We start from the raw sequence: 26789 nt of genomic DNA, 5'->3' as shown, positions 1-26789 counted from the left end.
CTAAATACAATTAGATACTAATATTGTTGGGAAATTTTCACAAGGTTAACATAGGGCAACTGTGTGATTTTATTATATTTACCTGCATTTTCCACTTTTCCTCTGATAGACATGTAATCATGATAAAACATTAAAACATTAAATCAATCATTAAAAAATCAAGAGAAAATGAAAGCTAAACAACTGTTAGGCACTGGGCTAGATGCTCTTGAATACCTTTTCTCATGGAAAAATACTGTAAGAGGGGCAAATTATTAAGAAAGCAATTGCCACTGCACAAAATCAATTTAATTAAGTCTCATTAAGAAAATAAATACGGTTTTTCCTATGAGTTACAGAATGGAAATTTCAACTAAGAAGTTCTACCTTAATAAAATAAGTAAAAAAGAAAAAAAAGTTATACCTTAACAACAAAACTGTCAAAGTTGAGTACTATAAAAGGGCAGATAGATACCAACATCCTAGGATATAAGGGGGAAAAATGAGTTAAAGAACCAAAATGTGAAAATATATAGTACCCCAGAAAACAACACTCCATAAGGGACTTTTGAGGCAGAAGGGTAACTTAAATTGCATTAGGTGGTGATGGAAGGAATTCAAATGGTTCACACAGGAAAGGGAGGGAAGGGAGGGAAGGGAGCCCAGTAAATGGGTACATGGTACAAATGGGAGAACTCCAAGTTCTGGAAGCCAAGGAGAGAAGGCCACCATCAGCTTTTTGGCCTCTATAGCAACCAGCAAGGACTGACCACATGAGAAAAAACAGCAGCGATGGATGGTATCATCTGACCCTTATTCTCTGTTCCTCCTCAGTTCTCAAGAGATTAAAAAGATTAATAACCCTCAGAGCTAGTATAGATTTCAGGGGTCCCTCAATGGTCCTCAAATGCCAAGCCCCCATCTTTAATAAGGAACTAAACCTTTAAGATTAAAAAAAGCAAGTACCTAGTTGATCCAATTCTCTCTCGTGAATACTTACGTAAAATCATTAAATCACTAAGCATCAATGACTGAAGGCCTGCTGTACCGTATGTGACGGGTACTCCCTAGGACCAGGTTAGTGTAATTTGTACTGCAAGAACCCCTTCTCCACAGTGATCCAAGCTAGAGAGCTGACCCAGGCTGAGCCAATCAGTCTCTCCCCATTCCAAATGTCAGATCATTAAGAGAAACACTCGGATGGCTAATAGAGGAGAACAAAATTAAACAACAAAGCCCTACAGACAAGTTTCTAAAAATTCTGCTGCTGAGAGGCCCAACATAGGGCTGGTTTGCCTTTCCTTCCTAGGTGTTGGCTGTTGCTGTTGGCATAGTTTAAATGTGTAGTGAAAAGTAGAAGCAGAACACAGTGGTATTTTTTCCTGGCCAAACTTTAATGAGAACATTGCTGTTAATGCAAACCAACACCACTCTGCATAATTTACGAAGACTGTTCATTTTCCAACTTGCTGGTACATGGCAGTACATTCTCAGTGGATTTATTAATCAAGGTACTGCCCAATTAATAACCCTTTCCCAAGAAATCATCTTGGCAAAGATCATTTAACTTCTGCTTTTCTACTTGACCAAAACTTGCATCATGAATTGTAAAGACCCTGCTAATGAGGGAAAAAAAGATCATCACTGGCTTTTATTAATCATATGAAATGATTCAAATGTGCCTTACTTCATCAATTAAGCAGAGGGTCAAAACACATTATCCAGGACAAATATTAAGTTTTTTTTAAACAAAGTTATAACATTTACCACCAGGTTTTAAACCATTTATATAACCAAACCCTTAAAATTTAACATTACTTAATTAGTAATTATTTGGACTTTTCAATAAGTATTTCCTCAGCAATTCATTTATTTAAAAAAATTTAATTTTATTAAAAATAGTTAAAATAATTATTAAACTATTTAAAATGGCTTTTAAAAAGTTGTTTACTACTTAAAATAAACAGCTTAGTTAAAAAAATAAGGTTTCAGTTCTTTAGTTTCTAACTCATTGAAACAAAGTGGAAGACCAAATAACAAATTTTAGTCTGTCTTCATTTTACCACGAACAGTGCTGTTCATATTTTATATATAAACTTAAGAGGGAAAAAACTTCCAAAAAACATGAACTTCATCTTCCCATCTAGTCCAAGAAAGGGCTTTCACTGACAACAAAGGTCACAATTCTCTTAGCCAAACATGCATTTGTAAAAATTAATTTACTCAGCTAAATAATAATGACCAAAACCAAGCTAGTCAGTGTGTGAACAGACTTCCAACAGACTGGGAAAATACATTCAAGCCCAAGTAACAGTTGTATAAACTATAACTTCTGCTTCATTTATTAAATATTTGCTATCCCTTCATAGACTACAGTCCAAGCAAGGAACAAGACACAAAAGACACATTTAATGCCGTCATCTACAACCACCTGAGAGACCACAGCCAGGGGAGGAAAAAGTGGAGGAAGAAATAGGCCATATTTGGATATAATGTTGGGAGTGGAATCACTATCAGTTAAAGAGTGTAGATTCTGTAGCCCTTCGCAGCTGGGTTTAAATTCTGGTTCTATCATGTTTTCTCTATGTGATCATGAGGAAACTAGACTGAATCTTACTTTCCTCAGTTACAAAATCTGGATAATGGCACTAATGCCTATTTCATGGGGTTTCTGTGACAATTTTTTTAAAATGTTTTATTTATTTCTGAGAGAGAGAGAGAGAGAGACAGCGTAAGTGGGGGAGGGTCAGAAAGAGAGGGAGACACAGAATCTGAAGCAGGCTTCAGGCTCTGAACTAGCTGTCAGCACAGAGCCGGATGCGGGGCCCGAACCCACGAACTGTGAGATCATGACCTGAGCTGAAGTCCGACGCTTAACCGAATGAGCCACCCAGGAGCCCCTCTGTGACAATTAGATGCATGTAAAGACTTAGGAAAGTGTGCAGCACACAGTAAGTGTTCAATAAATGTCACTTGTTGTTACTCAATCAGCACAACAACCATGACAGAGGAAGCTCTGGGCCAACTACTTTACTTACACAATGTCACTCAATCCTCATAACAATCCTTGAAATTAGTGTTATTCCAATTTTAAATAAAATTGAACAGAGATAGAGAAGTTCTACAACTTGCCCCAAGTCACAAAGACAGGAAATGACCGAACCAAATTCAAACACAAGATGCCCTGGCCTGACGGCCTTGGCAAAAAAATGTTTTGTTTTGTTTTCCTGATTGATTTTTAAGTTATAGGATTCACAGTGTATCTGTGTATGGTACAAATACAAATTGAATCAACATGAAAGGGAATGTTTACCTCAAAAGCTCTCAGATACTGTGCTAGAACTTTCTTACAAACTATATATAAGTCAACATTTTCATTCCTATTTTAAAGATTAAAAAAAATTGAGTCTCAGAGAGATTAAAACAACTTGCCCATGGTCAGACAGCTTTTAAGATACAGAATTTGGACCTCATCTACAGACACAGATTCCCGGAGGCTGGCTTTCCATTACATAGTGTTACCTTCCTAAGAGAAACCTCAATTGTCTTTTCTCAAAATAATAGCAATCTGTAGAAACTACTATACCTTTGCAGCAGAAACCATTTCAAATGTTGGTTAAGAAAATAATTGAGTAAATATATCACCTATTTCACACATATCCATCCTTTGCCTTGTCAAGACTTGTTTTTAATAACCACACACCCAAGAACAGCTATCACTTTTCTTTGTATTCATGATTATAATGAAAAGTCCAATTTTGTTACTTCTTTTGCATAGAAGAGGCTAAATGCCATGTGGAAGAGTGGGAAAAGTTCCCACCAACGCACTTCAGCTAGACTGAGGGGGAAAAAATAAGAAAGAAACATTTCCTTAAAATGAATGTGTATATTTACAATGTCCTCTCAACTGTACTGTTTACCTCTAACAGGTATTGGGCATGCTTCAACACAAAAATGCAACTTGCTTTAAAGTTCGGCCCACCTTGTAAATTCCTTAAACAGGGTTTCATCAGTCTAGTAAAACCAAAAGGAAAATTCCACAGATGTTTTACTGCATCAAACTGTAGATTAAATATTTATTTTAAACCTTTTATGGCCCAACCTTTTTTCCAATGATGAAAAAAATGAAAATATTTTTTGCCAAGTGACATCTATTATTTGATATGTTTTCTTAGATAGTCCAGAAAGGGGAAAGAAAATTCCAGACCTACTTCATCAATTATCATCACACTTTCAGGATAATAGGTAAGATCAAGACAAAAACAAAAACAAACAAACAAAACCTCCTACAACTCAACTAGTAATAGCAGAGCTATAAAGCAGGAAATGATCAATAATATGCCAATCAGCTAAGATTTTTGTTTTTGTGACAAGTAATTAATCTCTTTTCCTTTTGATTTTACCTGAAGAGACCTAAATTTTAAATATTTCACAGGAGAGTGTCAGAATCTTCTAGGAAACCAATACTTCACATGGCAAAAATTATGCAGGTTTAAGTCTCTTCCAGGATTTCCAAAGCTGTAGTAATGTTATTCAATATAGACAATAAACAATCAATGAAAAGAAACAGCCATGCAAATTAAACCACAGACACACTACTTTACATCTACTAAAGTGGCCATAAATCAAAAGGGCAGACAATAACATGTTGGCAAGGATGTGGAGAAATTAAAATCCTCAAACACTGTGGGAATTTTTGTAAAATGAAGTAGCCACTCTAGAAAACAGTTTGACAGTTATGACTTGGTAATTCCACTCCTATTTATCTACCCAAGAGAAATGAAACTAAATGTCCATACAAAGATCTGTACATAATTGTTTATATATGCAGTATTCACAATAGTCAAGCAGTAGAAACAACCCAAATGTCCATCAATTGTGAACAGATAAACAAAATGTAGCACAATGGGATTCTACTCAGCAATAAAAAAAGTACTCAAACATGCTACAACTTGCGTGAAATTCAGAATCATCATGTATGAATGATGAAGCAGACACAAAAGACCATGTATGGTATCATTCCATTTGTATGAAATGTACAAAAGAGCCAAATCTATAGAGACAAAAAGTAGATTAGTGGCTGCCTCATGGCATGAGTGACTACAATTGAGAAAGAAGCTTCTTTTTATTTTTTTATTTTTATTTTTATTTTTTTAATGTTTTTATTTATTTCCAGGAGAGAGAGAGAGAGAGACAGCGTGAGCAGGGGAGGGTCAGAGAGAGAGGGAGTCACAGACTGAAACAGGCTCCAGGCTCTGAGCTGGCAGTCAGCACAGAGCCCGACGCGGGGCTCGAACCCACGAACCGCGAGATCATGACCTAAGCGAAAGTCAGACGCTTAACCGACTAAGCCACCCAGGCACCCCTCTTTTTAGAATGATGGAAATGTTCTGAAATTAGATTGTGGTAATGGCTGCAAAACTCCAAAAACTTAGTAAGAATTAGTGAATTGGATACTTAAAACAACTGAATGTTATGGTATTTATTCATATGTCAATAAAGCTGTTTTGTAAAAAAAATAAATAGCTATATTTCTGTAAGATTTCTTTAAATAACATGACGAACACTTAAAGTGATGTGTATACACACACACACACACACACACACACACACACACAGGCCTTGGATCTTACAGGAATTTGGAATAAAAAAAATTTTTCCACCAAGTTTTGACTCCTAACAGGCTCTTCCTCTCTATATCCAGAAGACTACTGTTTGTTTCTTGTGCATATGCTAAATTATTATTAATTAATGTTAATCTTGGCCTAACATTCACTTGCATATTGATAAGACCTACTTCCCAAAGGATTTGAGATATTTAAACATTATGTAGTGTAAATTATAGTTCACTGCAACTGAAAAAATAAGTGTTAATATAAGGAAAGTGTCAGGGGACCTGGCTGGCTCAGTTGGAAGAGTGTGCGACTCTTGATTTCAGGGTTATAAATCCAAGCCCACATTGGGTGTAGAGATCACTAAAAAATAAAGAAAATTTTAAAAAAATATTTTAAAATTGTCTATGCTGTATAAATATTTGCAAAATTTGCATTATTTGGAATTTTAAGATTTATTTGAAAATATGCAAATTTTTCAAATAAAAATTAAAATGTGCAATTTCAAATAATTGAAATTACTAAAAAGATAATTTTTCCTTGGATGACCAGGTAATTCCTAAAATAGTAAACAGTGATGAGAATTTTTTAAAGTTTATTTAATTTTGAGAGAGAGAGAGAAAGAGACTGCACATGGATGAACGGGGGACAGAGAGAGAAGGAGAGAGAGAATCTCAAGCAGGCTCTGCACTGGTAACACAGAGTGTGATGCAGGGCTTGTACTCATGAGCCATGAGCCTGAAACCTGAGCTGAAACCAAGAGTCAAACATTTAGTCGACTGAGCCACGCAGGCTCCCTGAGAACTTTTTTTTTAAAGGCAAGGCTGTAGGCAGACTGAATATCTGGGCAGGCCAAGGTTCTCCCATTTATATAGTAACTGGAGCACTTTAAACAAAATAAGACAAATGAAAAAAACCTCTGAGCCTGTTTCCTTAGTGATGTTTGGGAAATTAGACCATGAGTGTAATTCATTTAGCACAGCACTTGGTATATACTAGGTATTAAAGTTTTGTTTTTAACCTCAGCTATGTCTAGAATTACACAAAAATATAGAATCTGGAGAAAATCTGTGTAAGCGGACTTCATCAAAGTGACTTCTCCTGAATTTCTGGGTCAACACTGAAATAAGTTCTTGATTCTATGACATAGTATTTCAAATACAATGGAGAACTGAATTAATTTCTGATTTTTAGATACACTGAACTGTGGTATGAACTTGTAAATAGAAATGACACGTAATTAGGAACAGTTTAAGCTATGAAGGATTTGAATGCTTATATTAAATTAGACAACAGCAATTATTAAATTGAAGTATTTATTGGAAAACCAAGCTCTCTTAGCCTTCAGTTTTGATTAGTTCATCAGGGCATTTCTCTCAGCATCACAAGTACAAAAACAATTTCAGTAAAGGAAACTTCCCAAAGAACAAAACATCAGGAGATGGATTCAACATATTGTGAAAAACAAATTAAACCTGAGTACCTGTATCTGAACATTCTTTGATTTTATTTTATTTTTTAGAATGTTTATTTTTGAGAGAGAGAGAGACAGACAGACAGACAGACAGTAAAGGAGACACAAAATCTGAAGCAGGCTCCAGGCTCAGAGCTGTCAGCACAGAGCATGACATGGGGCTCTAACTCACAGTCTGTGTGAGATCATGACCTGAGCCAAAGTTGGATGCTTAAACAACTGAGCCACCCAGGCGCCCTATGAATATTTTCCACACACTCCAAGAATTTCTCAACTTATTTCTCATTGTCTGCATTTCTAAGCAGTCACTTTTGCTTGGGGTTATATAAATGAAGATTTTCCGCATTCACAGGAATTTGTAATATATCCCCAAGTGAATAAAAAGGGAGTCTTGTGCTAATTTGTATCAAAGACATAAACCAAGGATACTGTACAGATCAGATTTAATATTTAACTGTACTTCAATTTTATTTTAAAAATCCAACCTTATCAAACTACAGTCTGTTAACATCACAGTATTTACTTTCAGGGAAAAAATCCTTCTATACTTAAAAACGGAAGCAATTAAAAAAAAAATAGAACCTAGTCCTATTACATGTAATTAAGACACTATCCTCTTTACAAAAAGAAATTAAGTTAGAAAATATAAATTCACTGTAAAATTATTTGTTTTATTATTTCTTTTTAAAAGCAGGGGAACTAATTAGTAAGGGCACAGAACTAAATTCCTTTATTTAAACTCCAGCCTCATCACTTATCAGCTCAATGACTTCAATCAAATTACTTTGAGTTCTCTGGGTTTTCTCATTTATGATAGGAGAGAGAGATTTCTAAAGAAATTTCCCATTTTTTCAAAACCTCTCCCCCAACCTTTCCCCTCAAGAAATCATATAACAACAACATATTTATTAGGAGTTTTGTTTGAGAAACAGTATGTTATAAAAACTATGCATAACTTGAAAATAAATGTAAAAAAAAGTGTTGGCAGTGGGTGATACTCATTCAAAACAAACAACTTACACACTACCCACGATGGCAATAAGAGATTGTCTATGTTTTCAGTCAAGGCAAATAATATTGTTAATAATAGTAATAACAATAACAATAACGAGTTAGCATTTGTTATTTATCAAGCACCAGACACATGTTCCATGTATTAACTCATTTAATACTTACAACTCTACGAAATAGATATTATTGCATCCTTGTTGCATAGTTAACAAAAACTTGAATTGTACAAAGTTAAACATAAATAGCAGAAAACAGGAATTCAAATCCAAGTAGCTGGCTCCACAGATGAGCCAGCAGTTACCCACCAGTGATTTGATTCACATCCTTAACAAAACCCACTCATGTGCTCTTTCTTGCCTTGGCCCTGATCACTAAGAGGTGTCTGAAGAGTGGCATTTAACACCTAATTGCTGTCAGAGACTTCTGTCTCTCTTGTCTCTCCCTGGGTGCCTTCCCAGCAGGGAAGCTATTGACCCTGTTAAAAGAGCAAATGGGAATACACAAAACTTCATGAAGTCCAACTTATTCAGCCCTAAAAATATGTAAAACAGTTAATGTATTAATCACACAGGGTAACTCTGAAGATTAAATGTGCTAATACATATTGAGCTAACAACAGTCACAGACACATAAGAACTCAAAAAAGTTATGTCATTTGGATGAATTCCTCTTCCCTCATACTGCAGCATGAGACAAGGAAGAAATGCATATGCTTTATTTGCATTCTTTCAGTATTTATCATAGGATATATTCTCATTTGTTATCCTAAAACATAACCTGACTAAACCATGTATACGTAATATGAATCAAGACTACAGTACCTTCCTTGTTTGCATATTTCTAATAGTATACTATAAATAGCATAAAAATGTGTATCCTATTTTTAAGGCAATTTAAATGCCAAGAGTATTACCATATCTTGGTTAAGTACAATTGTATTTTAGAAGGTAACATTACTGCTGCCCAATCAATCATTTGAAATAAAAAATGAGACCCTGAAACAGATCTAAATTATTCAAAATCAAATATATTAATTTGTTTGGCTTTCTTCCATTTATCTATATAGGGTAACATTAATATGGAGAAAAAACTTAAGATAAATTGTTCCCGGGTTCTTAGTCCAGATTCCTCAGAATTAGAATCTAAGGGAGCTGGTCCACTGTCATCATTGGTCAAGAAAAGTTATGCTGTAATTGTAAGAATCCAGGTGGCAATAAACTGCTACTGACTTAAGTATGCCTACAGAAGTTATACTTTTAATCTTTAGTATGGAGAATTAAGGAAAAACTCTGCAGAAGAAATAAAATATTCACTTACAGTATTTGTTAACTTTACAATGAACTATTTACCTAGATACTAAGACTGTACAAAAGTACTAATTTTTGTCAAGTGCTTTATAAAGGATTTGCAGTCTTACGCTGTATAGACCAGTATTAACTTCTTGTATTAATAAGACAACTGAGGCTTTGAGAAGGGTCAGAAAGTTCTACAGCTAGTAGTTAGGGGCAGAACCCAAGTTCTGACTTACAACCCCGTGCCCTTTCCACTGCACCACATTCTTTTATATAACTTGGTCAGCATTTTCCTAAGAATGTTCCACAAATATTTGGGGGGAAAAAGCTAAGTCACACAAATTGAGAAATGATATCTTCTTTGCCTCTTAGGTAGTAACACTACACATCTTTGCATAATAAAATCCTGTAATCAGAAACTTGTTTATCTTTGTCTAGCTCAGTATCTCCCAAACTCTTTGATCACAAAATCCCTCTATTTTACTAATGCCTACTAACATCATGCAGTATGCACTTTGAGAAATATTGCTATAGGCTAAAGCATTATGTATAGCACTTAATGTAATAGATATTCAGCATACAGACACAATTTCACACATTCCCACTAAATAAGCTACTTGAATTAGTGTCTAGCTTGGTACATGACACATCTTAAGCACTCAATATAATAACTAAGAACTACATGAACTGAATAAAAGTTTAATATAAGTATTGTCTCCCGATAGCACTGTTCTCAAAGCAGCATTTACCAAGCACCAACTGTAAGGTAAAGCACTGGAATAAATAAATGATTGAGATACAAAAATAATGATTCCTACCCTTACAGATTAGCAGGGTGGGAATTAATTATAATGCAAGCTGAGCTGTGATAAATGCTAGAATACACAAATACCACTGTAACACAGAGGTAAAAGAAAAACTTACTTTATAGAAAAAGTCCCCTCTAACTGCTCTTAGATGGAGCAGAATAAATTCAGTCTACAACTATATCACCATCGCAGCATGTTTATATCTCAGAGAATGAAAAAGGATCAAGATCTCTCTGTAGTTTTCCCTGTCCCTATGCAGAAAGAACTGCACCCATTTCAAATTTGTTTCTTCAAAGAACATGGTGAAATATGACTACAGACTCAGAAGCCATCTAAGCTCCCAATGGCAAGACAGAACAGTCTGAGCATGAATAACTGCAACAGGTTGAAGCATATCAAATACCTTTAAGCCAAGAGTTCACAATAATGATTAAAAACAAACAGTGTTGACATTTGAAGGATGGTAGGTAATTACCACGTTACTTTGTATACTTATAAAAAAGAGAAAGAATCAAGAAAAAAAAGTACTATACTACTGGCATGAAAAGAGCACACATAACCTTTGTATTGGAGCACTAGCTTGGGACACCTAATCCAGTCTCCATGGCATTATGAAAGATGTCCTTGAGGAAGAAGACACTAGCTTTGAGTTTTAAGAACCAACTTGAATGAGATGTGGGCATCCCAAGCAATAGGGTGAAAAGCAGCATGGAGACTTCAAAAAATTATATTTGGTGGAGGATGGAGTTAATGAATAAAAGTTGAACGTTGGATGGGGCTAGAAAGCTAACTGAAACTGGATTTTTAAAAATTCCTTAAAGGTCTTGGGAAGAGGCCTTTCCACACATAAGAGGAAATCTTGGAAGAGTGTTTATTCAGCAGGTAAATGACCAGGTCAAAGTTTTATTTAAGACAAATCACCCCGGTGGTTGTGAAGACTGAAAATAAGAATGAAGGAAACAATGAAGGAAGGGAGATCATAGCAAATCTGAAAAATATCTGGGAGATAAAAGTAGTGACAGAATAGTGACTAGAAAAACAAATTTAGATGAAAATTTATGTGACTTCCTACAATGCTTTAAAGGCAATTCTATTATAGCATTTACTATAAAGTATAATAGTTATGTGCATTTTGGTTCCTCCATGATGCAGAGTTGTATTAAGATAAGCACTCAATGCCTTATACATAGTAGGTCCATCATAATTATTATTGAAAGGTAGACAGATGCAAATTCTACCAGGAGATTATTTTTTGGAGACAGAGAGAGAGAGACAGAGGGAGAGAGAGAGAGAAAGAGAGAAAGGCTTGGTCATAAAAGTCTTTAGTCTTCAAAGTCAAACTGTACTAGTAAAACTAAATGTACTGAATTTTCCCTAGTTAAAGTCAATGTAATAGGCTTCACCTAGCAATTTTCCTTAGTTTTCTACTGGTAAATAAAAATAAATCACATAGCAAAGTGTTACAGTGTCCATAAAACAGTAAGTAAATTATATCCTGCTGTCTACCATTTTGAGATTGGAAAAATAAGATCTCCTCTTCTCATTCCATAAAGCTCAAAAAGAATTACATTTTAATAAGGCCACCTGACTTTCTCCTTACATATTGTCTTTTACCTGGTTGGAGCCACATACCAACCATTTCTCCATAAACAAGGTAAACCAGAACTCTTTATCTGTACTTCTAATTCCATCATGGAATGGAGTGGGGAAGACATTAAAAACAGAAAACAAACTAAAGCAAGATTCCACTTTAAATGAATATAACATATCCTAATAAGGATATTACTTTTAGGCAAAAACTAGAATGAGGAATTTTTAAGTTGTATAGTTTCTTCAGCATTTCTCTTCTTGTGAATCAGTCCTTGGTAGTGAATTAACAGCTTTCATGTGAATAAACTCTAAGGGGCCATATGGTAAAGAGCAATTTAGCTTCTAAGTTACTCTGTTAAACAGCATTTATAAATGTTATTCTTTGTGCAGCTATAAACATTTAGCAGGTTAACACCAGTGTTTTAGACACTTTCAGGCCTTTCCAAAGCTGGTATATTTGCCTAATTTTAGGCAGCCAATGGCAACCTACCAACTTATTTCACCACTATGTCTGTTACCATGGTTAAAGATAAACTGCAAGATATTTGGAATATAACTGGCAAACATTCTATCCTTGACTAACATTTCTATTTTAAGTCTATTCATCAGAAAATAAAAATGGTTAGAAACTAGTTTTCCAGTATGTCACAAAATAATTTTCTTCCCAACTCTCAAGAGGTATAAGAAGCTTTATTCATTAAAAATTTCAACTCTAGTCAAATAATATTGTTTCTTGGATCTCCACATACCTATGTAAACAACTAATTATTAGGCACTGTATCTGGCAACTGCTGTAGGAACACAGATGCTTCCTTTTAATGGAATAACTATCCTATTTATCCAAGAGAAAAAAAAATCATAGACAAATAAGAGAACCACAGCATTTCAAAGAGGTTATGTACTATGTAGAAATTCCTACTACTGACGCATCAAGGTATTTGCAAAACAAAAACAAAAACCTTCTATTTCCAAATACTCAGCTTCTAAAGAGGACAAATATAAATACTAACCATTTAGGTGTTTATGTATTCATGGTGTAAAAAGCTGTTGCAAAAACTAAAAATAGATAAAGAAAGAATTTTCTACTAAACATGTTTTTGTGAAACCAGTATTTCTATACTCAGGAGTACTGACTATAGGTCCCCTTGGTGTCTGTAAACATTACTGGGTAACCGAGAAGGATACTGCTAGGGAACAGTGCAAGGTGGTTTTTGTTTTTTTGATTTTTTCCATTTTCTTTACCCTTGGGAGGTGAAGCTGCCATCTCAGCTAAGTACAGGTTCTGCTTGTTCAAAAAGTGAAATTCTGTAACTCAAGGTACAGCTGACAAGATCTCTAGACTAGATTTAAAAAACAAAACAAGACTTTGTTCCCTTATCTCTCAGTGTCTCAGTTTGTTCATCTGTAAAATAATAATATTAGAATGGTTAATTTCTAAGATCCTTTCCATCTCTACACTTTTGATTCCTTAGTAAGAAGTTAGATTCTAGCACAAGGCAACCTTGGGGATAGCCTCAAACAAACACACATGAAGGAAGGAAGGAAGGAAGGAAGGAAGGAAGGAAGGAAGGAAGGAAGGAAGGAAGGAAAGAAGGAAGGGAGAGAGAGAGGGAGGGAGGGAGGGGAGAGGGAGAGAGAGGAGGGAGGGAAGGAGGGAGGGGGAGAGAGAGAGAGAGAAACAAAGAAAGAAAGAGAGAGAGAGAATGAACGAACTGGAGATTTCTGAACCTTAGAGTTCTGAACCTTAGAAATCAGTTCACTGGAATACTTGAATTTTTACCCAAGGAGAAATTCCCTTGAGACTTCTACCTTCAATTACAGTAACTGATTAAACGACAAATGGAGAGAAGTTCATAGAAGTAAAAATTCACAGGAAAGGAAGAGAGATAAATTACACTATATTCTAGATCAAACCTGTAATTAATAGATGAAAGCAACCACTGCTCAGAAAAATATTAAAAACGGCTATTTCTATTTGATTTGCAGTTAAAGAACTTTTTGGAAAGAGTCAAAAATAAAACTAAGTTTGGTCATTTAAAGAAATTTAAAGAAAGATACCCAGAACATTCATCCAACAGTGTAGTACATGCCTGCAAATACTATGCAAAGTTAGGTGGTATTAAACTTAAGAAACTATATTTGTCCTTCTATTTATTTAATCTATCCATTTTATTATTTTGAGAGAGAGAATGCAAGTAGGGGAGGGGGCAGAGGGAGGAAGAGAAAGAAAGAGAGAGAGAGAGAGAGAGAGAGAATCCTAAGTAGGCTCCATGCTCAGCAGGAAGCCCAACTGGGGACTAAAGCCCAAGGCCTGGGATCACGACCTGAGCTGAAACAGAGTCTGATGGTCAAATGAGTGAACCATCCACGTGCCCCAATCTATCCACTTTTTAATGCAGCATTTGTTTGTTTCTTCCCCAAACATCTTCTCTTGTCAAAAAAGAAAATGATCTCAGATAAATAATGACATATACTGAGAAAAAAACTATTTGTGCTAGAAATTAAAGCAAAGGATAAAGGAGAGAGCAATTAAATGCAAGTACAGAATACAAAAATACAAAAACATCTGACCACTTCTTTTAATGTTTTTCTATTTTAATAGATAACAAAAATGTTCAGTTTAGAAGAACTACTAACCAAAACCTTTAATTATACAAATATATTATTTATAACAACACTCCATATTTAATGAAAGAGAACAGAAACCACAGGAATTAGTATTTAGCAATATTTGTTGAACACCTACTATACACCAACACTATACGTGGTATTTACATGTTATCTCATTTAATCATCATAGAAATCTTTAAGGAATCCATGTCAGTATTATAGACAAAGAAATTAAAACTCTGTAAAATTAAGAAATTAACTCAAGGTTAGTAAATAAAAATAAAATCAGTTAACCTAAGATTATTCAGGAAAGCCAAATATGTCCTCCAGCACATAATCAGTCTAAACTGTTGTACATAATTAGCCCCAAATACAAAATCCTGAAGAGACTGATGATTGTTCACAAATCTGTAGCAATTATAGGAAAAATAGAAAAAAAAATGTTCTCATACATTTAATTCAATAAGAGTTTGAAGTTTTATTTATTTATTTATTTTTTAATTTTAATTTTTATCATTCATTTATTTCTAGGAGAGAGAGAGAGAGAGAGAGACAGCGTGAGCAGGGAAGGGTCAGAGAGAGAGGGAGACACAGGCTCTGAGCTGGCAGTCAGCACAGAGCCCGACGCGGGGCTTGAACCCACGAACTGCGAGATCATGACCTAAGCGAAAGTCGGACGCTTAACCGACTAAGCCACCCAGGCACCCCAAGAGTTTGAAGTTTTAAAACGTCACAGTTTAGGGGCACCTGGGTGTGACTCTGTCAAGCATTCTACTCTTGATTTCAGCTCAGGTCATGATCTCATGAGATCGAGCCCCATGTAGGGCTCTGAGCTGACAGTGTGGAGCTTGCTTGGGATTCTCTCTCTCTTTCTCTCTCTCTCTCTCTCTCCCCCTCTCTATCTGTTCTTCCCTGCTCCCATGCACATTCACATGCTCTCTCTCTCAAAAGAAATATGCTTCGAAAAAAAAAAAACTACATACTTTAACTCGATACAATTTTATATATGAAACAACATATTAATATTTTAAACATTTAAATATTTACTTTTATATATAAAATAGTTTGGTTCTAATAAAAACAATTGGTATTTTAAGAGACAGTAAAAAATTTATCAAAAAGTAGATCTGACAACCCTCAAAGATGAGAACATTGAAAAGTATACACTGTGTTTTAACATACGTGCATATTTTTAAAGGGAAAGAATGTTATTGTCTGTAATAATTAAGACACTAAACTTCATATAATTAGATTAAATAAAGAACACAAATATCTATGTATTTATTAAGAACTGGAAGCAGAAAATTGTGCTTAATTCTATACAATTTTAATCCTTGATATTTCATATAGGAGGAGTTAAGTAATCACAATCTTAACTTTTAAGAATGTAAAGAAAATAGTGAGGATCCTGATTGTCTTTCACTCAGTCCAATACTGGTCGTCTAGGATACAGCTACACAGAAGGACATAAAGCGACACATCTCCACACTGAATCCACTCAAACTGATCATATGCTTTAGACATACTTCGGTAGTGGGGGAAAAAGTACCCTACAAAAAACTCATGTCTTCCCAGAACTTTGGAACATCACCTCATTTGAAAATAGGGTCTTTGCAGATGTAACTTGTTAAGGATCTCAAAATGAGATCATTCTGATTTAGAGCTGACCTAAATCCATTGACTGGTGTCCTCATAAGAAGAGTCAAGAAAGCAACATGAAGATGGAGGAAGAGACTGGAATGATGCATCAGAAAACCAAGGATTGTGTTCCTCAGAAGCTAGAAGTGGGACACCTGGGTGGCTGAGTCGGTGAAATAGGTCATATCTCATTGTTCATGGGTTTGAACCCTACTTCAGGCTTTGTGCTGACACTGTGGGGCCTGCTTCGAATTCTCTCTCCCTCTTTCTCTCTGATCTTCCCCAACTTGTGCTCGCTCACTCTCTCCCTCTCTCTCTCTCAAAATAAATAAACTTAAAAAAAAAAAAGCTAGAAGAGAGGTATATCGGACAGTTTTTCCTCAAGCTCCCTACAAAGGGAACCAACCCTGCTGACACTTTGATTTTAGACTTCCAGCCTCCCGAACTGTGAAAAAAAATTAATTTCTGTTGTTTTAAGCAACCCAGTTTGTGGTCCTTTGTTACAAAAGCCCCGGGAAACTTATACAACTTCTTATAGTATCTTGATACAATAACTACCGAGTTAATCCATTTTATTATCACAATAAATGAAACCATGAAAATAGAAATGGAAGCACTCTAAAAATTAAATGCTATTAAATGTGTGGAAGTGCTATCACATCATCATCATCTTCTTCATCATCACTACCATTACTGCTGTTAAACCAATAGATATGTATGTATAATACTTTTTTTTATGTATAATATATGTATGTATAATATCTTTTTTTAAATGTATTTTCTCCTCACTTTCACATTAGAAGTCATCTTTAAAAAAACTTTCAAATTAAAGAAGGAAATTTTATAATAAAAGTTTCTTCAGTCTGCTTTTTCAAAGCAATGTTAGTACAGAAGGAAGAGTGACCTGAAAGTCAGTAGACCTGAGTTTTGGTTTTATTACTAATTCATGACTATGCTCAAGTTATTAGATCTACAGGCATCAGGTTTCTTATCTATAAAGTAAAAAGTTTAACCGAAACTAGATGATCTCTAAAGTCAAACTATCATGACTACTGGACAGCAGTTTCTTCCTTCCTTATAAATAAAACTAAAACTAAAATTATTTATGCTAGAAATACCCAAACTGTTAACGGATGAAGGTGGAAAATCAACAACTTCATGACTAAAACAGAGAGAAGAATCTTAAGTGAAAAGGCAAATATTTTAGCAACTAAACTAACCAATCTATTTCTGCTAGGACAAGTCTTATTTTTGGCAAGTAAGTGATATTAAAAAGGAAGAAGTGGAAAACATGATCAGTGACTGAAGCAAGGACAGTTGAAGTTTATAGATTACACTTAATCACGATTTTATGGTATGGGTGTCAGACAACAAACATCAACAAAAACTGTTTTGACACTGAATATTAGAAGCCTGACATTTTAGGCTTCTCATTTACAAGTAAGAATCTTTTTTTAGCCTTGTGAGAATTTTTAGAATCCACGAAATAAAGCACTCTGATAAGTCTGGGACCAATTCATCTGATAAGAATGGTGAATACGAGGGGCGCCTGGGTGGCTTAGTCGGTTAAGCGTCCGACTTTCGCTTAGGTCATGATCTCACGGTTCGTGGGTTCGAGCCCCGCGTCGGGCTCTGTGCTGACTGCCAGCTCAGAGCCTGGAGCCTGTTTCAGTCTATGACTCCCTCTCTCTCTGACCCTCCCCTGCTTATGCTGTCTCTCTCTCTCTCTCTCTCCTAGAAATAAATAAAAAACATTTAAAAAAAAAAAAAAAGAATGGTGAATACGAAGTAATAATAGAAATAACTTCCATTTACTGAACTTACCCTGTGTAGAGCACTCTGGTTAGCACTTTATATATATCATCAATTACTCCTCAAATAAATGCAAAAAATAGTATTTATATACACAAAGAAAGTGAAATTCAGAGACATTAAGCAACCTGTCCAAAATCATACTGGCTTTCAAGAACAAGGATTCTAATCTCACCTTTCTAACCGCCAAATCTATGTTCTTGTTACCCATTAAGATACATGCCTTGCATAGCGGTCACCCTCAACGAAGGCAGGTTCTGACTGAAAGGCAAGGATGAAAGTTTTGTAGAGCTGGTAACATTCTGTTTCTTGACCTGAGTTCTGTTTCATAAAGAGGACACAAACAGTCCTAAACACAAACAGGTGTTCAGTCTGTAAAAACTGATGAAGCTAAACACTTAAAATCTGTGTGGTCTTCTGAGTGTGTTACACCTCAATAAAATTTATATATATTGCCTCTACGTTAGTCAGAACTTTCTGTTTGCAAGTAAAAATCCAATTCACACTAGCATCAACAAAAAGGGGGATTTACTGGCTGACATGGGTAAACAACTCAAAGTTCGGGAGTGAAGTTAATCTTGGGGTGGAGTAAATCCAGGGACTAGAGCACCATGCTGGCCTATGGTTATCTCTTTCTTTCCCTCTTTCTGACCCACTCTGGCAGTGTCTCATTCTCTTCTGCCTGCTGCAGACTTTCAATCCTTCTAGCTCCTTAAAAGAAGCAAAAGGCTCTTTTTCATCACTTCTAGCTAAAAATAAAAATGTTTGGGGGTACCTGGGTGGCTCAACCTCTTGACTTTGGCTCAGGTCATGATCTCACATCTCCTGAGTTCAAGACCCTTATCTGTGCTATCAGCACACAGCCTGCTTGGATTTTCTCTTCCTCTCTCTCTGCCCCTCCCCAGCTTACATGCATGCGTGTTCACACTCGCTCTCTCTCTCCCTCAAAGATAAATACATTTTTTAAAAATAAGTAAAATTACATTAAAGATTTAATGGCACATATGAGAATATGGTTCAGGAAAAAAAAACTTAAAAGAGAAAAAGTAATAAATCCATTTGTCTGAGGCTTGGTACTTCTACTTTGGTAAATCTTAATTTTCTATCTGCTACTATAACCATTTGGAGGCCAAAGAGGACTGTATGGGAAACCACATCCCACTACAATGCATTTCTTGTGTATCACTTGGAATGCTTTCAGCTCCAAGGAAATAAAACTCGACTTCAAGTGACTGAAAAAAATAAGGGATTTATTAATTCACACAACAAGAAGTTCCCAAGTAGGACATGTCTAGAGTTAATTTCATGGCTCAAAAAGTCCTAAAAAAATCTCAGATTCTTTCCATCTATTAACTCTGCTATCCTGGGCCTGCTGGCAAGCTCCTGGCACCAGAGCAAGTCACTACAACAGCCTCAGGCAGTAGAGCCTCACCCAAACTGTTCAGAAACAGGAAACAGACCTTCTCTTTCATTTCATTCATTCACCAATGTTAAATTAGTTCATAAATGTAAAGCAATTAGAAAATGCCTGGCACACAATAAATGTCATAGCAATAACTTTTGCTATTATTGTTCGTTCTCTTCTTAAGAGATGGCAGACTTTTCCCAGAAGCATTAGTGTCTCATAAGCCAGAAATGGAATACATGACCCTATCTAAGCCAATCACTGGCAAGGGAAACAGAATTCCATGACTGGCGTAAGCTAATCAGGATTCACTCCCTCCAAGACTTTACAAACATATTCCCTGGCCACAGCTCTGTGGAGGATAATAAATTCCTGACAAAGGGCGCCTGGGTGGCTCAGTCGGTTAAGTGTCCGACTTTGGCTCAGGTCATGATCTCACGGTTCATGGGTTTGAGACCCACGTCGGGCTCTATGCTGACAGCTAGCTCAGAGCCTGGAGCCTGTTTCAGATTCTGTATCTCCCTCTCTCTCTGACCTGCTCATGCTGTCTCTCTCTCAGAAATAAATAAAACATTAAAAAAAAAATCACTTAAAAAATTCCTAACAAAGTAGAGGTCCTTCCAACACGGAGGAAAGTCAGTAGTAGGTTTGGGTAGGAAATCTGCTATATGTCTTCCACACATCCTTTCTTCTTGAAAAACTAAAAGGATAGATGTCTGAAGGTGTCTCATAGCATATTTTTATAACATAGAGAAAGTTCTCTGTGGTGGGAAGAAATAAGTCAACTCTAGGAAAGCAGGGAAGGAAAAAGACAGACACTTCAGATGGTACTCTGGTCTTGGGATTCACCCAACTCTGAGATAAGCTTCACCACTTTGCATTGTTTATCCTGAAAGACTAGAATGTCTCCTGTTTTGCTATAAACAGTCTGAGTTGGATTTGTCTTATACAGGAAGGAAAAGTAAATAATAGCATAAAGTTTTAGAGTTGAAAACTGAGACTTAATACTTCAGTATTACTTTGGGCACGTTATCACTGTGAAAATCTCTATTTTCACATGTACTTGGTACACACACATGCGAAACTGAAGTTTACTAAATAAATAGAGAATTTCAAGTTCCCAACTGTTAATAGTTGACAGGAGTTAGCAGTGAAGTTGATGTTACTCAGGATAATTTCTCATTTAAATTAAACACTAAAGGAATCCTACTGTTGGCTTATATTTAAAAATATTAAACATATTTATTCAAGCTCTCTCTTGCTGGCTACTGACTCCATAAAGTTGAGGACCAAGATTTATATCATACAGTTTTTCCTCAGTTCTATAGAAGTTCACTTTTCTTACCTTTAAAATTTGAGGGTTATTTCTACGCTACCCTTCTCTTATGTATTCACCTCCAGGAAATACAACCTCACTCTCTCATAATTTGACCTGGATCTTTACAATGAAATTCTATGGTCATTACTTTTTTTTTTTTTAAAGGAATACTTAGTGTGTCAATTATCTTTGACAACATATAATTTCAGGCTCCTATTTAGGATGCCTTCCAAAGGACAAATAATCCCTTCTCTTTAGGAATAAGAAACTAGAAATATAAAAGCAGAGTATTATGTTATAAAAAAACATTCAATAGCCCAATATTAATGGAAATCTATTCTGATTTCTCCTATTATCATTCTTAAGGCATTAATTATTCCTTTGTATTAATGACTGAAGATTATTTTGTTTCAACAAGAACTTTCAAATTATTCACAACTATGGATGGCTACAATAGTACCAAATGAAGTTTAAAATAAGATGTTAAAAGAACTTTTAAAAATTTCAAAATAAATCATTAACAGAATAATTTCTTTAAAGGTACCTGATATCAAATTAGATTTAATACTTTTGAAAGTTTGTTTTTATTTTCTCCTGGAAATTTCACATCTGATATTAGAGTTTATGTTCACAACAGTCCACAGATCAAGTCATGGTCTTTGGGGTTAGCTAATGCTCAGTACTCAAAACAAAAATGTAAAGATGTCACCATTTTCAAGTGGGAAAGGTGACACTGAAGTGAGTTACAGCTAGAAACTAGTTCTTACTTCAAGAAAATGAAGCTGACCATTTCTTAATTTTTATTCATAGCAATATTTCCTACTATAACCTGAATACTACTCAACAATAGCCACAAAATCAAAGAATGTTAATATACTAATGTTTTAAAAAACTTATCTAATCTAAGACTTACAGAGTTCAAATTGGATGTGAAGTTTTATTGTGATTCTATATTATATATAGTTTTCTGGAAATAAGATCCTGAGAATTTGGAAAGTTCATCGCAATTTCAGACAAGATCGGGCACGTTCAGGGTGGTATGGCTGTAGACAGTTCATCACAATTTCAAAGGGATGTATGATTGAAAAGCAGCTGAGAACCATTATTGAGTTAATGTAGCAAGTTGGTACGTGAAACTCAAGCGAAATTATTTGCCCATGGTCACATAATCACCAAGTATCAGCATCAGCACTTAAGCCTTGTTTTCACTGAAACATAAACACTTCTAAAAGGACTTTTTAGGGGCGCCTGGGTGGCTCAGTCGATTAAGTGTCCGACTTCGGCTCAGGTCGTGATCTCAAGGTTCGTGGGTTTGAGCCCCGCGTCGGGCTCTTTGCTGACAGTTCAGCGCCTGGAGCCTGTTTTGGACTGTCTCCCTCTCTCTCTGCCCCTCCCCCACTCATGCTCTGTCTCTGTCTCAAAAATAAATAAACTATTAAAAAAAGGACTTTTAAAATAAGTATGTATTTAAGAAAAAAACAAATCTGTATGACCTAAGAGGAGTAAAGGGAACTCTCAGGCTGATGATAAAAATAAATACCAAGAGGGCGGATGAGAGCTGTGACATGAGAACAATCCTCTCCCCACCCCACCTTCCACGCCCCCACCCTCCACCCCCTTCCAACCTCCCTCCCTCCCCTCCCTCAACCTTGGAATGGAGCAGAAGAACAGAGAATTCCACGGAGGTCATTCCCAAAGAGAGGGTTGGGGGCAGGGGCAAGAACTACTGGAATCTTTGAAGGTGACTGACTACAACAAAAAGAGTTTTATAGTTCTAACAGAGACTTTGGAGAATTAGAAAAATTAAGCAAAAGGGGGAAAAAGTTGCACAGACAGAAAATATCAGAGTATATTACATGACATAGCTCTAAACAATGCAAACACAAACAGAAGCCCTGCATACTGATTTCACCAAAATTTATAGTTATTGGGAGGATTGGGGGAGGGGAGACTGGTGGGAGGGGGAACTCATAAAAAATCATACAGTCAGAAATCAACAGTAACATCTACAATGAAATAATCAAGAAAAGTCAAAGTTTAAAAACATAATTACCATTAAAAAAAACACAGTATCATTTAACAGGGCACGAATGCAGGTGGAAAAGGGCAATTCTTTGTTGTATGGGGCTATGTTAGAGTACACAGAAGCAAACTAAGACCTGTGGACCAAATCTAGCCCACTGCCTGTTTTTGTAAATTAAATTTTATTGGAACACAGCGGTACTCATTGATTCATTCATTTACATACTGTCTATGGCTGCTTTCGTACCACAGAATAGCAGAACTGAGTTGTCACAGATACCTTATGGCTCTCAAATCTAAAATATTTACTACATGGCCCTTTACAGACAAAGTTTGCCAACCCTTGTTTAGAATATTGCATGGCATTTAGTATCTCTGATTTCTAACCCACAAATATCAGCATTCTCCCAAAAGTAATTAAGAAAACCAAAACTTCACACCCCAAATTTGGAACCCATCCTTCCTAACTTCCTGCCAGGGATGAAGAGTAGTAGAACTTTGATTTCAGCTATAAAGAATGTAAAATAATTGCCTCTAGGGAGCAGAGCTCAGAGGTTGGGTAAGGACAGGGAAAGGTAGTACTGGTAGCTGCTATATATATATATATATATATACTTTTTTTCAATTAGCCCTAAAATATTAATCTTTCAAATCAGTCACATGTATTTCTTCAAGAAAATTAAATCTAAAAGCAAAATTTAAAAATAGAGCAAATAAAATCTGGTTAATGGTTCTGGTGACTCACTAACATAAAATGTGTGATTACATTTGCTAGATATAATTTGTGACATCTGTTATGACTGCTCTGGAGAATTTTTTGGTTGCACATATCCAAAGCTGCTAGGTAAATGACCCTCAGATAAGAAGGGTATTAGTGTGCTAACTGAATGCGAGTATAATATTTCAAACTCTCTGTTACCAAGAAAGGACAATCTAGCATGTTCTACAAATGATCTTCAGTGAAGTTTGAAATGTTTAACATAAAAAGCCAAATAGATAAAATGCTTAATAAACATTACTCTCATAAGTACACATTAAAAGAAAAGCTTTCAAGGATCTATGTAGGAAATAAAAAATAAAAAATAATTGTTTTAGTTTTATTATTTCAGTTTTAAGTTGACTGGAAGTTTAAAGGTAAAGATGACATGAACACAGAACTACAAAAGACAGAATTAATAGTATGATCAATGTGAATACTTCCAATTCAGCCCCTTATATGAAACATGTGATCCTATATATCTGTGGTATGTTCCACACAGAAAAGAAAGACAGTCTCCTCAGGTTTGTTTAATCTTTAAAGCTCTCTAATTACCATGTCCAATTCAATTAAAATTACAAATTGTCTGATTTTACCCCATATAAGAAAAGCTTTAAATATGTAAACACACATTTTAAAGAGTCTAAACAATACTCTTTAGGAAAAAAACACTTTATTTTCAAAAAAGGCATTTGTTCTCTTGCACTTCATAAAAGTATTACATTGGTAGAGCTTATTTTGAAATATATAGATGACACAGCTAGTTAAATAGTTATGACAACTAATCCTAAAACATCAAGATAAACATTTTACTATTTTGGTTTGAAAAATACAGTCCTCAAAGGTTTATTTTACTGAAAAGATTCATTTAGCTGTTGAATTGTAACTTATAAGAAACAGATTAAGACTAGTTTTTAGATATAAAAGTGTTATAATTTTATAACACTTCTTCTAACCTAGCTTTAAAAAAAATTAATGCAAGAAAAAATTAATGCTTTTATAAAATGCTAATTATATTCAAAATCCTGGAAATATGGCTTATATTATAACTGAAAATAACTAATCTAGCTACTTTAATAATGTGGAATAAAAAGTGGAGCAAAATATTGTCAGCATCATCTTCCCAATTTCTGTAGAAATAAAATTAGCACAAGAAAAACCAAAATGCTCCCTTTCCACTCAAAAGATCCTGAAATCTATTTGTCATTATTTCAGGTAATATTTGACATAAATCCATAGCACTTAAAGAAAAAGCATACATTTTTAGAATAAAAATATTCAAGAGGTTTAAAGCTTTGACTATCAACTTACCTTCTTTTGATACCAGACTATAGCATCTGTGACTTTGGACGCCATTTATTCCACTGAAATCACACATTCGTCATTTTAGGCTGTGCAAGAAAGAAAAACACACAGATGACTTTACTTCCACCTTCCAAAAGGAGACTGAACAACATGCATACATAGCACTCTGGTTACTTGCAGAGCAAGGGGTGTATGACTATACTTGTATTACACCCTTCCTCATTACTATTTTAGCAACAGGTTTTCTTAAGTAAACAAAAATCAGTTGCCATAATAAAAGGATCTTTCTGAGAGAATGTAACACTTGAATTTTCTAACAAGACAGATTTTTTTAAAATAGGCCTTTGAAATAAATTTCAGAATTTCCCAGGTTATACTGGGACTTCTTCATTTATAAGTAGAAATCCATTCATTCACTCAGTAACAGATCAGTTTTGCTACAGTTCCTATATAGGAACTAGTGACAATTACCGTTCCTAAAAGATGGCTTGATAAAGATGCCAAAATTTATAATCACATTTAATGTTCCCTGGTACTCAATAAACACAACTAAGTGAACTAGAATCAAATAACTGGAGAAACTTAACTAATTTATCTTAAATACTAAACCAATATTAGGGTTAACTACATAGGAATAATTAATATTAAATACTTCTCAGATATCAGTTTGCTAATACTCAGAAATTTACCACAGGCCATTTCATAAGCATCTTGTATTTGTCTAAAACAGTTTTGGTTCAAAGCTTAATGGTTCCTTAGCCCTGAACAGAATTAATTCCAGGCTGATTCCAGTTAACTCTGGAATACTTCTTTAGTCATAAGACCAGGCTGGCATGGAGGGTATGGTGTTAAGGATGAGCCTAAACAGGTTCAAACACAGATAATTGCCCCAGAACTCTTTACAAACCAGTATCATTCAAGGCCACAGAGGATTTCAGGGAAATCCTGGGAGTAAAGCACGCTAGTGAGCACATGCAGGTCTGCAATTGTATAGATGCTACTGCTACAGAGTTTGCCCAGAGTAAACAAAATACCAGTTTATAAATCGTACTTGGAAGCATACGAGGATTCAAATATAAAGAAAATTACTATCTGCAGACCAAATGTTCAGATGATAAATCTCTAAATAAAATTTAAGGCAGAATTTACTTAATGTGTGTATTTCTGACAGTGTTATAAATCAGATTGTTCTATTACCTTTCCTAAGATGATAATAATTCCATCGTTAACTGGCCAATTTCAAGCAAACTATGTTTTTCAATTCTGACACATGGAGGAGCAGAGAGCCAAAAGACCTGAATTGAAATACTGTCTTCCACTATCTAGTATGTAATATTGAAGAAGTAACTTAATCTCTCTAACCTCAGTTTCTTTCACTTGTACAATAGGAATAACTATCTATTCATCCCTTAGAGGGTTTTTGTGACTGATCAGATATTATACATAAAATGCCTACCACAGTCCAGTACATAGAGCAAATGTTAATTATGATTATTTTTATTATTAATTTTATATTTTAAAATTCTGCAAGCCAGGAACTAGGAAGTGTTTGTATTTCCTTTTTTAAACATGGTTAAAGGTTTAGAGAAGGAATACATGCAATCAGGTTTTGCTGACATTTAAAATAAAAATAGCTACCAGGGTATCATAAAATCACAATGTCAATTTCCAACTACATGTACATAGGAGTATTTAGAGATTTCAAAGTTCACCACCACTGAAGTTTCTTAGTCAGGTGTGGCAACTTTCATTTCTCTCACCAGGCTTTTTGGGGACCTTTTCCCTAAGTGATTTAAAATCTCTCATTTTGGGAGTGCCTGGGTGGCTCGGTCATTTGATTGTCTGGCTCTTAACTTAGGCTCAGGTCATGATCCCAGTGTCATGGGATCTAGCCTCAAGTCAGGCTCTGTGCTGGGCATGAAGCCTGTTTGGGATTCTCGCTCTCTCTCCCTCCCCCCCTTTTCCCCCACTCATTCTCTAATTAAAAAACATTCAAATAAAAAAAATTTAAAATAAAATTGGGGTACCTAGGTGGCATAGTCTGTTAAAGAAAGCATCCAGCTTAGACTCAGGTCAGGATCTCACAGTTTGTGGGTTTGAGCTCCACATAGGGCTCTGTGCTGACAGCTTAGAGCCTGGAGCCTGCTTAGGATTC

At 35.3% G+C, this 26789-nt stretch overlaps 1 protein-coding gene across 3 annotated transcripts in view; it reads right to left on the bottom strand.

Annotated features, from left to right (window-relative positions):
- PHTF2 (putative homeodomain transcription factor 2) overlaps nt 1–26789 on the bottom strand; it is a 128615-nt gene that overhangs the window by 71140 nt on the left and 30686 nt on the right. For all 3 annotated transcript variants that reach the window (XM_039239119.1, XM_039239120.1, XM_039239121.1), the window contains exon 2: nt 24641–24720. In XM_039239119.1, coding sequence (XP_039095050.1) covers nt 24641–24685 — 45 coding nt within the window. In that variant the 5' untranslated portion in view covers nt 24686–24720. The remainder of the gene's footprint in view (nt 1–24640; nt 24721–26789) is intronic.

Source organism: Hyaena hyaena, unplaced genomic scaffold, assembly GCF_003009895.1.
Source record: "Hyaena hyaena isolate Hyena2069 unplaced genomic scaffold, ASM300989v1 scaffold_152, whole genome shotgun sequence".
NCBI classification, from domain to species: domain Eukaryota; kingdom Metazoa; phylum Chordata; class Mammalia; order Carnivora; family Hyaenidae; genus Hyaena; species Hyaena hyaena.
Note: the sequence above shows the minus strand (reverse complement) of the source record. Positions and strands in the feature narration are given on the sequence as shown.